The sequence below is a fragment of the Pangasianodon hypophthalmus genome, chromosome 6, assembly GCF_027358585.1.
Source record: "Pangasianodon hypophthalmus isolate fPanHyp1 chromosome 6, fPanHyp1.pri, whole genome shotgun sequence".
Lineage (NCBI taxonomy): Eukaryota > Metazoa > Chordata > Actinopteri > Siluriformes > Pangasiidae > Pangasianodon > Pangasianodon hypophthalmus.
The window spans coordinates 8,596,524-8,613,993 of record NC_069715.1 but is presented as its reverse complement, the minus strand read 5'-3'; the positions used below and the strand labels follow the sequence as shown (position 1 = coordinate 8,613,993).

The 17,470-nt window shown below is 37.3% G+C and overlaps 1 protein-coding gene across 3 annotated transcripts in view; it reads left to right on the top strand.

The window, feature by feature from the left end:
* The window catches only part of LOC113534270 (voltage-dependent calcium channel subunit alpha-2/delta-1), a 100,159-nt gene that overhangs the window by 61,824 nt on the left and 20,865 nt on the right, over positions 1-17,470 (top strand). For 2 of the 3 annotated variants that reach the window (XM_053234826.1, XM_026926942.3), the window contains exons 12-22: positions 138-242; positions 411-489; positions 1,496-1,545; positions 1,680-1,763; positions 1,908-1,985; positions 2,611-2,691; positions 4,979-5,053; positions 12,042-12,113; positions 12,792-12,863; positions 12,958-13,019; positions 14,072-14,145. In XM_053234826.1, coding sequence (XP_053090801.1) covers positions 138-242; positions 411-489; positions 1,496-1,545; positions 1,680-1,763; positions 1,908-1,985; positions 2,611-2,691; positions 4,979-5,053; positions 12,042-12,113; positions 12,792-12,863; positions 12,958-13,019; positions 14,072-14,145 — 832 coding nt within the window. The remainder of the gene's footprint in view (positions 1-137; positions 243-410; positions 490-1,495; positions 1,546-1,679; positions 1,764-1,907; positions 1,986-2,610; positions 2,692-4,978; positions 5,054-12,041; positions 12,114-12,791; positions 12,864-12,957; positions 13,020-14,071; positions 14,146-17,470) is intronic. The other variant, XM_053234825.1, reaches the window with a different exon arrangement.

Sequence of the window (17,470 nt, the reverse complement as noted above, 5' to 3'; positions counted from 1 at the left end):
CATCATTGCATTGCCTCCCTATAACTACTCTTAATTCAATGAGGAACCTATACTGCAGTGTTATTATTGTGTTATTATTGTGTACTGCTCTCTGCTGGTGCTGTTTTGTAACTGCAGCTGTTGAAAATGCATTTTAGCAGAATGTCACGAGAGCTAACTGCAACAAAATCATCATGCTGTTTACTGATGGAGGAGAGGAGAAAGCTCAGGAGATTTTTAAAAGATACAACCAGGATAAGAAGGTGTGAAGAGAGGCTTTTCTGTTGACTAAATATAACAAAATACCTAAACGTTTATATTCATACACACACACACACACACACACACACACATATATATATATATATATATATATATATATATATATATATATATATATATATATCTTTATTTGTTATTTTTTTTCTCAGGTCCGTGTCTTCACTTTCTCTGTTGGCCAACACAACTATGACACAAGACCTATAAAGTGGATGGCTTGTGCCAATAAAGGTAAAATCTAGGAGACCTGTGTTTTTGGTATTGAACATGTTGTTCCCAGCATGCCGGAGTTTATTTTGTGATTTTTGCTATACATTCAATTTTGCCCTTGATTTGTGCTGAAAATGTTCTTTCCCCCAAATGCACTGTAATAATTTTACAGTACTAATTATATAGAAATCTATATAACTGTAACCACCACTATAAATCTGACTGATCATTTTCATTATAAAAAGAAATTACACAAATGTGTCTTTAAAAATTCACATAAATTGTTTGAAAACACTTAAAAGTTTAGATTTTGAGATGATTTATATATGTAGAAGTTATATGTGTGACCAGTTATGAATAATTAAACAAAAAAGGATGTTTCACTAAATGTGTGCTGTTGCAATATTCTTACACAACTTACTAAGAGTTATATATGTATTGTTTATACAACAAATGAGTGTTATAATGATGTGTAACTGTATACAGTATCGATGTGACTGAAGTGGCATCATTATGCACTGAAATTTGTGTATTGAATTTTACTAGCAAGAATAAGATAAAACAATAATTCTATATAATTCTATTTCTCGTAGTGTTAAAAGCACAGATTCTGAACTTTCAAGAAAACTCATCGAAAAATCGTTGTTTACAGTGTTTTTTTTTTTCAAGAACAACGCAGAATGCAAGTACATTTATTTATTTATTTATTCATTTATTTATTCATTCATTCATTCATTGACTTTCTGACTGCACACTTCCAAAAAAAAAATAAATAAATAAATAAATAAATAAATTGCTATTCTCAAACATAAATAGGTTAATTTCACCTTTTCAAACTTTTAATTACCTTTTCAAAATAATATACTGTATGTACTTCAGTGAGTTGTGCCCACATTTACTGAAACACGTCATTCCTACTGCTGCCCTCTAGTGGCACAAGTATGCTGTACATTGTTTGATGCGTAACAAGACGTACCTGTAAGGGAAAAAAAAAAGAAAAGATTAATCCATCTCTGATTGGTTTCAGGTTACTTCTACGAAATCCCTTCTATTGGAGCAATCCGTATAAACACACAGGTTTTGTACAAAAGCATCATGATTCTCGCTAATGATATTTGATCTTGGTCATCTAATTTTTGTTGCACAAATTAGCCACATATTGATAATAGGCACATGTTTGACCTGAACATTTTATACTATGTGTTGCACAGGAGTATTTGGATGTCCTGGGCAGACCCATGGTCCTGGCTAATTCTAAACAGGTGCAATGGACCAACGTTTACCTGGACGCCTTGGTATTTTGCTATTTTTATATTATGATTTATATTTATGTGTGGTATAGTTTTGTAGACTTTTATGCGTTATATAAAAATGACAACAGAATGAGTGATAAGGTTTGATAGCTATGTTAAATCACCTGTTATTTTTGACCTCTTCAGGAGCTGGGTCTGGTCATCACAGGCACTCTACCTGTCTTCAACAAGACTAAATCCAGAGAAAACAGCTCGCGCATCCAGGTCTCAATGAACTCACTGATCTCCAAACTGACCTAGAAACTCTAAGCAGTGCAATTTCTGAGATATTTCAATCAATGAACAGAGACCAGAACACTACACTTACCCAAACAGCTATTAATAGCCTTTTCTCTGGAAATGTGTGATATTTTTGTTACTTTTAGTAACAAAAAAACTGTTAGTAGTGACGCAGAAGCCTTTATCTCCAGGCATAGTAACCATCAGGACAGTAGCCTTTCGGGAAATCGGCTGAGGCGCATTAAGATATTCCCAGTAGTGTAAAATAAATATTATGTCCTAGCGAACAGTTATAGGTCAGAGTAAACTGTATGTCTGTAAACTACTCAGCTCGGGAGCTTTGTGTTTCGTCTCTCAGTGGAATTGTGTAAAATGTGCTCATGAGTGTTATAATGGTACAAGGCATTACCCTTCTTATGCATGAGCTGTCCTCCCTTTTCCCATCAGGGTGTTACTTTGAATGTTAAACATCTATCACTAAAGTGTTAGTGACATTTAACTGATCATGTTAATAAGGTCTTAAGATCTTTATCACCCTCTCCCTCAACTCATTTGTTATTTTGCATGAGCAACCCTGAATGAAAATCATCTCCTTTACTGTTTTATCTAGCGCGAGAACCAGCTCATTCTAGGAGTGATGGGTGTGGATGTGTCACTGGACGATATTAAAAGACTGACACCACGCTTTACAGTGAGCATACAGAATGCATGCACATAGATACATTGCACATTGCACAGCACACATATGTACAGTATCTCTACACCTAAGCCTAACCCCTCAGTACAATGAAATTAAAAGGTTAAATTTAGAATGCTTGAGTGTTGTTTGATTGTCCATATGGGTTCGATTAGGTTCTATATAGAAGCCTAAAACTGAGATTTGACCTCTCGGATAAGATTGAAATCTTTTAGATGGTCATGAACCCCCAAATATCCAAAAACCATTAAAGGATTTGTGATGGTTTTTAATATCTAAAGAGTTTAACGTGTCTTTTGGCTCTCTTACTTTTTCACACACATAAAAGGCAAATTTTACATATGAATCAGACAAATGATATCACAATTCCCAGATGCTCATGTGTTAACAGCATTATGGGGATATTTTGTTCTCACACAGCGCTATTACCCTTCCATCCCACTTCCACCCACACCCACACACCAAACACACGTAACTGAATGTTACGTATGTAACTGTGGAGTGGAGGAGGATCGAAAACATTTGTTTTCCTTTGGAATGGAGTATTCCTTGTAGTATACATGGACTATTCTCTCAGAACTTATGGAGTATCGCTGCATATCAATGGCCACACCCATAATTTTAAAGCCTGGGACAGCAGATCTCAGTAGATCAGCAAAGTAGGTCTCAGTGGATCTGCAATGTCAACAACAGGTGGAATCATGGAATGGGGCCATCAGCAACACTGTTTGCCTACTGAATTTGCTGCAGTGTCATCCATAACATGATAGAAGTGCAAGGGCATACATACAGTCGTAGATTTTGTTCAGTGGTCTCTGTTTCTGCGCAGTCCATGAACCACACTGTATATATTTAAGTAATGTTGAGTTGTCTGCCTGATTATAACCAGATTGACTTCCACCCTTCTGTAAATGTTTGAAATTATCTGATCCAATTTCTTGTGGCTTTGCCAATCCCTGGATATAACTGTGCTGTGAGACTGTGCAACTGATTGTATTGGCCCTGTAGGTAGGCTGCTCTAAAAGGAAGGAGATGTGCATCTGCCAATTTCCAGCCCAGCACAGCTTGCCATTTTGTGCCCCCAATAAGACTTAGGTACAGCATTCCCAGTTGTACCACTAGTGTTGTTGCTGTCAAAATACCTTCCAGTTGCAGTCCAGAAGTCTACGTATGGGCAGTGTGTGACTAATCACAATGTCCTGCCTGCATTTATAACCAAGACAGCTTTGTCTTCATTAAAAGGCTCACATGACACACAAGTAAAACTTAATGCCTATAAACTACACAATCTGAGCAGGCATCAAGCGACTTTTCAGTCTTAGAGCTTCCACATGTGAGATCAGGAGCTCTGTCTGGCTCATCGCTTCACGTCATCACACCAGCCAGTCATCTAGATAGGGGTGTATGCACCATCTGATGGTGCAGATCTTCACAATAATAACAGGCTTACCAAAAAAAAAAAGATTAGAGTGCAATACTCAGTGTCTTTGAATCGACTTGCTTCACTCCTTTGACAAGAATGGGAAAGAGAATGAGATTATGTTGTGGGAACCTTTTATAGGTGATGGTTACAAGATGATGAATTTAGTATTGGTACTTATCAAGCACATGAGCAAATGGGATACACACTAATTATGAAAGGAAGTGCCATGGTCAGGAATGACAGGACATAGCAGCATGCATAAACTCACACAAACCACACATTTGTTTTTAAAACACTACTCTTAGATAGATAGATAGATAGATAGATAGATAGATAGATAGTCTAAAACTAAAAACTGAACTCAAGTAGACTCAGGTGTAATCCTGTTAAAATCCTAAATACTATCTTATCCTTTATAATAAATATACTACGACTAAATAAGAATAGTCTATTGTTCTACGGTCTGGTCTTATCTGACCTTCCTTCTTCTGTCTTTTCTCAGCAGACACACCCTGGAGAGGACATAAGCTTTTTATGCTTACATTATGCATTACATAAGCATCTGCTTGTACTTAAGTCTTGATTTGTAAATGGCTGTGATTTTCCATTAAGCTCTGAGGAGCATTTCCAGATGAACAGACACTGATGATTAGCACACATAGCTTGCACATGATTGACAGATTAGGCCCATGTTGAGTTGAGATCTTGGACAATACAGATGCTCAGTGGGATTAAACAATACTCTAAAACAATCTCTTTGACTTTGGGTTACGATGGTTATCTATCATTATAATGGTTGTCACCTGAGTGGACGTGCTTCTCACTATTTATCTTTCTGTCTTGTTCTGTCCATCTCAGATCGGCCCAAATGGATATTATTTTGCGATTGATCCCAACGGCTATGTGCTGCTCCATCCGAACCTCCAGCCTAAGGTACACGTCATTGCATTATACGCAATGCTACATCATTTGTGCCAAAACCATATTTTTGATTGGGCTATTTGTTTCTTTCTCAGTCATATATCTTTTCTAAGCTTGGTAACTCTTTTTCCACTTTTTCCTTTCCCACTATATTTTAGATCTTATTTTAGTGTGTAAAACAAGCTTTATGAATAGGCTTATGTGTCATCATATAAATCTTGCCTCAACAGGCACAAAAGCTCAGACGTGTTTCTTTCTTTTTTTCTTAATTCTCCTTTTTGACTAGATTTGATTTCTTTACATTCACTTGTACATTGAAAAGGTTTTCAGCACCTATGACAAGCAGCCTTATTGCCTTATTGATCTCAGATCCCAGCCATGATTTTGGAATGCATTACCATTTCTTTTCAGTATATGAATATAAAATCAGGGCTTGGGTAGACCTCCATCAGTGCTCCTGAGCACATGTTTTGTGTGATGGATGTTTTTTGTGCATAACCTTTTGCAATTTGCCTGAAGTAATACACTGTAAACTGGCAGTGAACTTGCATATATGTTTCTCAATTGATCCCAGCCATGTCCATATTGGTCCATAGCTGTGGAGTATTACGCTGCACATGCAGGGTGTTTTGGAACATTGAAACGAAGCATATGTGATGAATACAAGAAAGAATGATGTCGAGGATAAGTGGGGCAGCCTTTTATTCTTAGTGTGCATGTAGTAAAAGGAGTATTTATCACTTCATCCCTGATAACTGCTGCCCAGTTTTCAAACAGGACAATGTAGGGAGGAAAAGCTGACCTACAGTGAGAAATCTGAGAGTAGCTTACGCTTTCAGTGCTTTAAACTCGCTTCGTAATCACAAGTGTGAGTATGAGTTATGCCCGTGAGAATATTTTAAACAGTCGAGATTCCTCAGATCTGAAAGCCACGTGTACGAGAGAAAGCACGGCAGATGGTGCAGGGGTGCTGAAATAATTCAGCATGCACACACAAGTGTGATGTTTGCTGTTAAATGCATAGTAGAATAACAATGCTCCAGGTCAAATATATGGAGAGGATTAACTTTTACCCACAACCAAGTCAAATCAAATAAACTGAACCGAGTCGCCTAGACTCAGTTAATGTAATTGAGTGTTATGACAGACTTTCATGTCCTTCAGAATTTATACCCTCCAGCATTTAGATTAAAGAAAAATAGCCAAGACGTGGAAAGCCCCTTTCTCTGTCTCTAATCAACATTCATCTGCACTGTATACCTTTTGGAAGTAACCTTTAATACCAATCCATAACTCCTTATCAGTGATTATTTTTATATAAGTGTTCATTTCATAAAATGTAAGCTATTAAAGTGGCCAGTATTTTCACCACGTTCAGCAGAGGTGAATTACTCCCAGCGGAGTCTCGTGTGGACTGCAGGCCAAGAGTTCAAAAGTGTTTACATTTTTTTCCCAGGAGCCATCTCTGATCAGTTCTGAAGGCTTGATCTCGAATGATTTGCCGTGACCCAATATGGCTGCAGCGTTTGCACACTGATTGAGTAAGACACATAGGCATGGATTGAATCTCTGAAGCATGGATGCTGTACTTGACCTTGAGCAGTGTGGATATGCAGGCACAAATGCCTTAACCAACCGGAGGGTGCTATTTACTGGAACTAGTTCAAAGTGCTGCATACACGTCCAGGAGTGAAGATCACGGGGGATGAATTTGTCTGAAATTTCAAGAAAGTCAGCACTCTGAGGAAAGTTTGGAGAAAGTTAGCTGTTTTTACAGGACACTTTTGATTTTATATTGATGAAATGGAAATGGCTTACACTCTCTTGGTGCCATTTAGCTTCACTACACATGGGCATCTCTTCAAAGCTGTCTACTTTTTTAGTGTCTACATAGTAAAACAGGGATTATAGTTTCCATGCTGTTAGATGTTCCCAATGCACGTTTAGTGTATAAATGATATACGGATTCATTCTATCTGCTTGCTTTTTTTTTTAGAATGAATTGACCATGTGTGTGTGTGTGTGTGTGTATGTGTTTTCATGTCTTGCATTAGAGGAGGATTCATAATCGTCACATCAGATTAAATAATAAATATGCAATAACTTTCCATGAGGTGAGACAACAGTAGACCATAGCATGATAGAATAGTCAATTCCATTATTATTGGCACACTTTGTGGGCAGGAGTAAATAAACACAAATAATGCATTTGACAGATTTTTTAAAATTTTGTCTTTAAAATGTGGTCACACTTACAAATAATAATTGGTAAAGCATTCCCAGGAGGGAGTAAGAGCAGACAAGCTGTGTTGAGCTGACAAGGTAAGGTTGAAGACATTTCTAGAGGAATCTATAACACTCCTCCATTCAGAACATTTTTTTAACCATTCATACTACAGGGTTTCAATAGGGTTCAAATATAGAGACTGAGAGGGCTTTTTGATTTTGTGTCCCGCAATCACTTCTGGACTGCTGTGGATGTACTGTATATTTGGAATATATATGCCTTCAAAGGCAACTAGAATTTGGGCTAAAACATCCTGATACGTAGCAGTAACCATGAATCCATTAATCTTCTCAAGAGCCCTTGGACAACTAGCTGCAATACAGACTGAAGTGAATCACCATCATATTTTACAGTAGTGTCTTTGGCACATTCTTTCTTCACAAAACATGTTTATGGTGTGAATGGTCAAAGAGTTTGAGTTTTGGTCTTATCTGACTAAAACAAAATTTCAGTTCTAGTTCCAATAACAGTTGGTAAGATTCAGGTGCTGCATTTTGTGGCAGGCTTATTAATGTTATTAATGTTGTTATTACTATTAACCTTTTGGAGTTTCAAAGGGGATAGCAAAGGGGTTTTACATACGTGCACCAGAGGAAGCAGGACATAGTCCTGTGTGGTCTATGTAGTCTTATTTAGTCCTGTGTAGTCTCAAATAGCTCTGTGTTGTTTTATGCAGCACCGTGGTCCTGGAGGAACATTGCTTTGTTTCACTGTGTACTGTACCAGTTGTATAAGGTTGAAATGACAATGAAGCCATTTGACTTGACTTGTGTTTTGGCACAAAAAAGGCAACAATTGTGTTGTTGCATTGCGTTGAGTCCTTGGAGAAAGTGAGCACTTTTACAAAACTAGAATTTTATGAAAAAAGCCAGTTTTTGTTGCATGTTGTAAAATGTTCTTCAGGGGTGCAAATAGTTTTTCAATTCACTTTTCAATTGAAATTGCTTAAAAATACTGTATTATACAATCATTTTTCCTCCTTCTCACAAAGGGTGCCAATAATTATGTAATTAATTATGTAGTTAGGTAGCAATACTAGCTTACAACCACAGAAGCTACCTTCTGTAGCTCATTGGCCTGATATCTTTCCCTTTATAGGACACAAACACTGCTTTAGTCTGAGTCTTAACTTCTTTAGCTAGAGCTTTGAGCTACAGTCACATCCTGTATTTGTGATTGCCTTTTTTGTGTCCACTCTAAATCAAATAATACTTATGCTTTTGTATCACGTTCTAATATACATCTTTATTTAAATAATTTAGACATTCTGTGGAAGAAAAAAAATCAACAATGTCAACAACAACAGTTTTAAAACAGTATACCACAGCTAAGTTGAAGTCTTCATTCTGATTGGTCAGAAGGTGTTGATTAATTTTCTATAACAGCAGCTCTGACAATAGCTCTGACTGCAAGGAATATCATGGGTTAAGAAAGAAATCACAAGTTATTTAATGTGCTTGTTCTAATACAGTATTCACAGGGACGTATATGGCAGATGCTCAAATAATTTTATAAATAAATAAATAAATAAATATAACAATAAATAACATATGGATGTGCTGGTGAGGCTTTTTGTAAGGAAACGTTTAACATTTATAAAAGAAGACTTCGGTCAGTGTCAGCACTTTAAGGTAAAGCTGTGCCTTAATTAAGCTTAGCATTTTTGTTATCCGATTAGCTGAGAGAGAGAGAGAGAGAGAGAGAGGCTGGTGAGGGAATGACTGTTAGTAGCTGTTAATAACGAAAGTTATAATAGGAACTAACTTTTTGTGGACATTCCACAACAATAAATGTACCTATAAATGGATAAAAGTACACTATTTGCTTCTTTAATTACTAAAAAATTTAATTATTGTCAAAGTGCTGTGTATAAGAGGAAAACACTGCCATCTTAGGAAAATAATCAACTTTGTGGTGGTAACAGTTTGCTTTGCACTGGAGTGCATCACACCACAACTCGCTGTTGATTTTCTTATATCTGAACTCACTGTTGTGTTTTACTCCTTACATAATGTTTCACATTTGTTCTCTTTTTAAGTGAATACTTGCTGTTTTGTAATTATTGGAATGGGGCTGTCCAGTCAATGTTAATTAAGAAGGAGATGAAACACTGGTATTTCCTGCTGTTTGTGCCAGGGTGTTTTGCAGATTGGGTTGCTAATGATCTCATTGCAGCTTTATTTTCATCTTCATCTTCATACTGAACCGTAATTATATCCATTTCTTGTTTCGCCCATTCAATACTCGTGCTAATTCTTATGAATCTGTTTTACAGATTCGAGCCTGTTTTATCTCTGAAATAGTGACTAGCTTGAATACAGATATGGATTTAAAACAACAAAGAGACTTTAAAGCTCTGAATAATTTATGAATACATGGTAAATATTATCTACATCAGAGCTATGCCCATCCTAATAAAACATCATCACAATAACATTATAGTGATGTGTTGAGGAGTGACATTCCCTTGTAGTAGAGGGATTTGGGTGGGACATGGAGGAAGTTAAGGGAGTCTGGTCTAATTCTTCTTTAAACAAAATCTTCCTGTTTGTAAGTCATTTCTGACTATCTGGGCCATTCAGCATGGATAATATTGTAACTGAATTTCAGCCACAATGAAAGAATGTTTACACAAAGCTCTATCAATGTATAGATCTGGTTGCATTAACTGTATTATGCTTGTTTGATTCAGGAATGTTTAACGTCTGAACTTTTCTGGAAAGATTAGGGGAGCTTCTCAGTGTGAAGCTCTATGGATAAGATCACTCTGAGCCTTCTTCTCTTGAGAACTGAAACCTAATGGTCTCATTTTTATGCCTCCTTGAATCTTTTTACACATGATTCTCTCTTAGTGTGCGAGGTAAATGAAAATGGAACATGCACTGCATACATATAAGATCATACATAAACTGCAGTTCATTTCTCAGTTCATTTCCCAGTTCACGGTTTTTATTTATTGATTTATTTATTACTACAGCAAGTCATCTAATAGTCTCACATGCTAGTCTCATAGGCTATATAATGGGTGTGTAGTAGGGGGCCCAGGAAGGATCAAGACATGTAGTTGACATGTCAATCATGTGTAAGATATTTGGCTCCTCCCATTGTGTGTGTGTTTTTTGGGGGTGGGCTGGGGGTGGTAGTAGTCGAGTACAGGGTGACCTCAACGCTTTGAAATTGTCCCTTTGCTGTGCCTGTCTCTCATTACTCAATCTGCTTTCATATTCAGCACTGCCTGCTCACTCACTCTCTTTGATTCTCTATTCCCCTTTAAGATACCTTTTTTCCCCCTCAAACCTTTTCTCTTTGCCCTTCTCCTATTAATACATAATTTCTCATACTTATTTTCCATTTTTTCCTTTTCCAGGTTGCTTTATTCACCCTGCAGTATTTCATTCTCTCTCATTCTCTTATTGTCTCTCAGTAAATATGGATAACTAGAAAAACTTATTTCATTGATTTGATGTGATTAGTCTATGGTTTACTGCCCTTTTTAGGTTATTGCAGTTGTTATAATGTGTAATAAGTAAACAATTAAGGTCGTTTGTTATTAACTGATGACAGCAGTCCTTTACTAGATAAAGGTCAGAGAGACTTGATGCCCAAATAAAGACAGTCATATGCATAAAAAATGTTCATTACATGATATGAATGCTATAAATGATATACAGGAAATTTAAAATACTAAGCACGTTACTGAAATTGTTGTTGTACTAATTATTATTAGTATGTTGGAATATTAAGTCAATAATGTTTGCTGTTATGACAGCTGGAAAATTGAGAAGATGGATTTTGTGAAATTGTGTATAGTGGAATATCCATCAAAAAACAAATGTTATCAGAATACAGAAGGGGGGCACATGGTCTTTTGCAGTGCAAGCTGTATTGCCAAAAACAAACAAACAAAAAAAAAATCATGCACACAATACAGTGGTTATGCTTTTTCTTAAAGTGTTTTTCTTTCTTTCTTTCTTTCTTTCTTTATTTATTTATTTCATAATTCTCATGTATTTACTTTTCTTTTTATCTTCATCATCCTTATCTATGTCCATTTGCATGCTTGATCTATTGCCTGCATGAAGTAAGAATCTAACAGTCTTATCTTAGTTATTTTTTAGTTCTCACTTCATTAAGATGTTCATAAGTAACTAAATACACATTATGCATTTTATTCAGTCCAAAAACCAAACATTTAGGTCTGAAAATTAGAGATTTATAATCCAGTACTGACTATAAGATTTATTGTTTGGTTCTCTGAAGACACATTTATTACTGAATATGCATAATGTATATTTCATGAATGCAGCTCTTTTATAATGAGTCCTTTAGCCCATTTCATTATTCTGTGAACGCCTAAGATAACATTAAACTCTGTGGGGGATTAAACCCAGAGGTAGTGCCTGGGCCTCTATTAGTTTTTATGGTGCATAAAAGCGTGACATACTTTAATATTAAAGAACAAAAAGCTGAATACAAATTTATCTTGTTTAAATGCAACAGTAGCAAATTATAAAGTTCTAAGCAAGAAAATGACTTGCACATATTCTTGAATCTGGGACAGAATGTCTGTCTAAAGGTCTGTGAAAAGGTTACGGTCTGTAATTTTACTATTCAGCAGTTTTTTTTTCAATCAGCAGAATTTTTAGTTTATGTTCTGTTCTGTAATAGGTCACTGTGCAGATCTGTTATTAATCTGATTGTCATTTTTGTCAGAATCCTAAATTTCAGGAACCTGTCACTCTGGACTTCCTGGATGCTGAGCTAGAAAATGATATTAAAGTCGAGGTAGGGACACACACACACACACACACACACACACACACACACACCCACACACATGCAAACAGAAACACTTAACGAGTCTACAGCCATTCTTAAAACTTGCCAGTAAGAGTGTGTGACAGATTAAGGATTAATTGGTGAATTGCCGGATGAATAAAGTAGCAGACAATTCAGTGCTTACAGCTGATTGCAGACCCTGTATGCAGGAGCTCAACAGTGTGTCAGATGTGGCATTTTAAATTAAAAGCTTATAGTAAATATCCCAGTGGTACTGCTGCTTTTGGCTCTTCAGTGGTCTCGATGTGGGTGATATGTGGTACGTGGGTGTCCTTCTGTATTTAGATAAACAGTGCAGTGTAACGACAGGGTGTTCAGGCTTGAAAGGATAGCTCTGGTTCTTTGAAAACCACATCTAAATGCACAAAACCGTTCCGGAACAAATTCATCCATACTGTAACTGAGAAATGAAAACATGGTTGTCAACATTTTCTGTAACACAATACTTGACCCTGACACAGGACAACCTTACAGGACACACTGGCCTGGTGAAGTGCACACTACATTTAGAATTCGTTTAGAGATCTGTTATTATGATGTAAAATGTCTGTTTTGCCATAAATGACTCAGCGCTTTTTTATATCAAGCGATGAATCAACTGATTACTTGTTTACTCTGTTTTAGATAAGAACAATGATGATTGACAGGGTCCGTGGTGAGAAGAAGATTGATACACTGGTCAAATCTCAGGATGAGGTGTGTAAAGATTCATCATGCGATAAATGTTTTTATATTTTATCTGTACTTTTCATTTCTGTTTCCTTTTCTTTTCACCCCTTCTTGCTGTCAGAGATACATTGATCGAGGCGTGAGGACTTACACATGGGTACCGGTCACTGGCACAGACTACAGGTACAGTATGTTCAAGCAAGACCTTTCAATCTAGTGCATTCTTGCTTGTTAAGCCCATTTGTCTTGACATCAACATTGATTTGTTAGCTTAAAGGGCAATTCCACAGATTTTTCAGCATTTTACAGTGTAATTTGCTTGTTCAGAAGCAAGCGTGAAGATATGATGAGTGTTTTGGTCAATGCTAGACAACTTTCTGGAGTCAGATTTCTTTGCATTGTGGTACAGAGTGCAGTCATATTTAGTTTGTTATCCAAACTACCAGGGATGCCATGTGCTAAAACGTTAGTAACACTAAAATAGAATCAGTGATTGAACTCTGAAATTAAAATCAAACAAATTCTAGATGTGCACGAAAATATGAATCAATCTGCTAAATAGCCAAACCACTTAGGTAATAGACTATAGTATATAATGCAACACATCAGGATTTAGTATTATGCAAATCATCCAAGATTCTAAGCTGAATTGGACATATTTTATTGGGTAAACACTAATTATTTCACGTTTTAGACAAAAAGATTTCCTTAGGGATTCTTTGAAGGGTTCCAGGTTCCTAAAGAGGTCCTACTTAAGACCTAATACCTAATACCTAATAGAGAAACAAACTATTAGGGTAGGGTTGTAGGGTTCTACAAAGAGTCTTTCCCCTGAATGACAAACTAGGAAACCATTAGGGAATATCTTTTGGAAGAATGCTGTTCATCCCTCCAGTACAGTTCCAGAGATTTGTAGAAGCTATGCCAAGACACACATCTGTATGTTATATCATAAAATAGCTTCTAAGGCAACCACAATGTATTTGTAACCATTCTGTGCAATAACGTGCTGTGGGGTGACTTATAAAGATGTAAAAACTTTTCATAAAACCTTCAAACCTGTAGGTATTATCATTGGAATGGTGGATTTTTCATCAAGCACTTTGAATAACTGTTTACTTCACAACAAGCAAATTATGCACAAAATTGGAAAAATCTGAATTTCCCTTTAATGATCTACAGTATATACTCTGTACCTGTGTACCTGTGTGTGCATTTGTGTGTGTGTTCTATAGTTTGGCCTTGGTTTTGCCCGAGTACAACATGCACTACATCCAAGCAAACCTAGGGGACATAAAGCAAGCCATGTGTGAGTATCAGTGCTTATTTGGAGTGGTTTTTGTAATAGCTATCACTCCTCTGCTCTGCATTTCAGCAGGGTGGGCAATCTCAGCTGTGTTGATTTTTTTTTAAATTAGAAATGCACTTTCTCCAGATTTTGTGTGTATGTTTATGTGCAACATTAAAGGCTACTTGGCCTAAACAATGACCTATTGAACACAGTGCTGCAATGCAAAGCCTCTTCAGACCCTCTCCAATGCTGTCAGTCACTAAAGGTTCAGTGTGTAGTGTTTGAAAGTGTTCATAGACCTGTAATAATCATGTAATTTAAATGATGCCTTACAAAAAGGTGTGGTGAAAATAAACTGGATACCTTCTTGTGAGCATCCATTAAAAATGTATCTGGACTGGCCAGATACTGGCCAGATACTGGCAAGCTTGCATTCATGATTGAAAAGACTGACCATATTGTTCAGAACAAAGGGTTCTACTCAAGGCACTTTCTCATATAGAAGGATGGACATTTACCTACAAATCCAAATTTAAGAAGGCTGAATTGGTTACTCAAGGCCTTTCCTTTCAGTATGCTGAGGTTACCAAATGTAATTCATTACACAGTGCAGAAGTTTTCTGTTACCCCAGAACATATATGCTTTTTAAGATTTGCTTATCAGGCACTCCAGTTAAAAGTTATAATTTTTGGTTTCTATTTAACAGTTTGTGAGATGAATGCAAGCAGTCATATCTTCCCTGATCGTAGGAGGCAACAGAATACTGCCTCATCTGGAAGACTGGCTTCTATGTGCTTTCCTATCAGGTTCAGCCAGGTCACTATGTGTGGTTGCTGAGGATTGTTGAGGATGCTAGGATTGTTGATGGGGGCTGTAATATGTCCTCATCTGAAGGCTTGTCTAATGAAAAGGGACCCCTTGTGAGCAGTGCCATATCAGAGAGAGATAGTCACCGCAGACACCTCCTTTAAGGGCAGAATAGTGCTATATGGGTACATGGGGCATGTGGCTCCACTATGTGAGATCAGAACACATCAGCCAGATGGACTTGAGAATGGTCCATCAGGCACTGTTTTTTTTTTTGTTTGTTTTTTTTTTAAACTCGTGCTGAAATACCACATTTTGTCTGCTTGGACAACCTTGAGACAGTCAGATATATCAATCATCGTGGCTCTCTCCACCTTCCAGAGAAAGTACTTAGGTGGCCCCTCCATTTTTAGCCTCACTATTAGCAGCTCACTTACCAGGTCTGTACACTGGTGCAGTGGATGCTGTACAGACAGAATATACATCCAGAAAAAGTGTCATCTGTACACAGAAGTGGTATTCAAGATCCGGGAAAGGTTTGGCAAGGTGGAGCTCTTCTGTGATTCCAAGCCAACTCAGTGCTGATTGTGGTTGTTCAAACTGACTTCTCCATGTGCAGTATGCTTTGTTTAAACCAATATAGCTGATTCTGATTCTTCAGTGCACACTGTTCACAAATGTGCTCATTGCCCTGTGATGGCCAGCAAGGACTTTGTTATCACTGCTGCTTTCTTTGGTCAGAACACCCTGGCAGTTTCCTACCTGACCAGATAGCAGCCGCTATCACAATGGGATACATTTTGGATGGGAATTTGGGACCCCCAGCCAGGTCACCTGTGCCTGTGTATTTGGCACCTTGAAATGAGCCGAGGATTATGACTTAGCAGTCCAGGAACCACTACTGAATACAAGTGCCCCTGCTACATTGGCCTTGTATATCCTTATCTGGAGGCTGTTCAGTGAATGTTGTGTACCTCATTGACTGGATGCAGTGCAGTTCTCAAAAAGAGATACTAACTTTATTGCACGGATTGCTAGACAGTGGCCAGATCTCATGTACACATGGGTGGCATCTCTGGGGGTGGGTGTATACATTTAAAACTATTATGATCTTTCTGAATAGGTTTAATGGGCATTACTTTGAGGTGTGCCCCTCCAGGAAGTCTGCGCTGATGCTACCTGGGTGGCAACATGCACATTCTCTAGGTTTTAAGTTTAACACTGTCCTCCCTGACTGAATCAGCTATAGCTATATACTATCATTCAAAATATTGCCAAGGAATGGATCTGATAGTTTCTTCATTTTCAGGCTGCTGTCTACATCTTAGGGAGGTGACATTCTAGATTCAAAAGATAGGGTGGGGTCAGTCGGGGAGAGAAGGAACACTTGTCAATGTCTGCATTACAATTGCAGTTCACCTTGCAAGAGCAAAGTGATATAACAAATGGCAAATGTTTTCCTTTAATTTGCCCTGTGCCAATATCTCTATAGTATATCAAAAGGCATATTTTGTCAGTTGCCCAATCCTGATGTAGATTAGCCTTTACCTATTGAACGAGTATGAGTAAGAGCTAAATTTAAACATCTCCTGCCATTCGGCAGCAAGTTTGTATATGTGATTGATGATTCAGGACTGTGTTGCAGATGTGCATGGATGAGCTCTGTCTCTTTCTGTCTCTGTCACTCTGCCTGTCTCCCCTTCTCTCTTTTGCTGTAAGTCAGTCAAGCGCATATTTATGATGTTGTAAAGGCCCAGGTGAAGATGGCGTAGAGGGTGTAGAATGGGGTCATGTCTCTGTGTGTTTCCTCTCAGGCTTTCTGGTTCTCTACAGATCTCCTGGATGGTTTAAAAGCCTGAATGAATGCTCAATGAGCTCCAGGGGGCTTGTTTAGCAGGAGTTGAAAGAAAAAAGTGAAGCTTAGACACACTCGCCAAGAAATGTTTGGCTCCGGAGAGTTGTGCAGAGTGATGAGAAGAGCATGTGAACAGAAAGCATTGTGAACACAAAACATTGTTACTCACGAGCATTGTAGCTTTGTTCCTCTTATTATTGTAATGCCCAATAGTATTCTTGTATTACAGTGATGTGTTTGCTGAGTATCTTTATTTGTCGGCAAATATAGAAACAAAAAAATGTAGAAACAAGAACAGCACATTCAAGTGTGGCAATAGTAATGCCACTATAGTCTTTGAAATATATCATACTGTACACTCTACAGGAGTCCATAAACAGACATACACATACAGTACATACCCCTGCTGAGCAAAATCTTATAAACATGTCTAATTGCATGTGGGTTCTGGTAAATCCTATAATATTAAACAGTGAGTGCAGCGTCTTGTCATTATGTGTTGTCTGATCATAGGACTCCTTAAACAATGGCTCCATTAAGCATAGTACAGTGATGAAAGAGTAGGTTATATGGTCATGTACAAATGACCTTTACAAAGAGTTAGAGGAATAGTCTCTATACAACACATTTGCATTATATGATTACCATCAGACAATAATTTACACAAAACTTTCTTATAA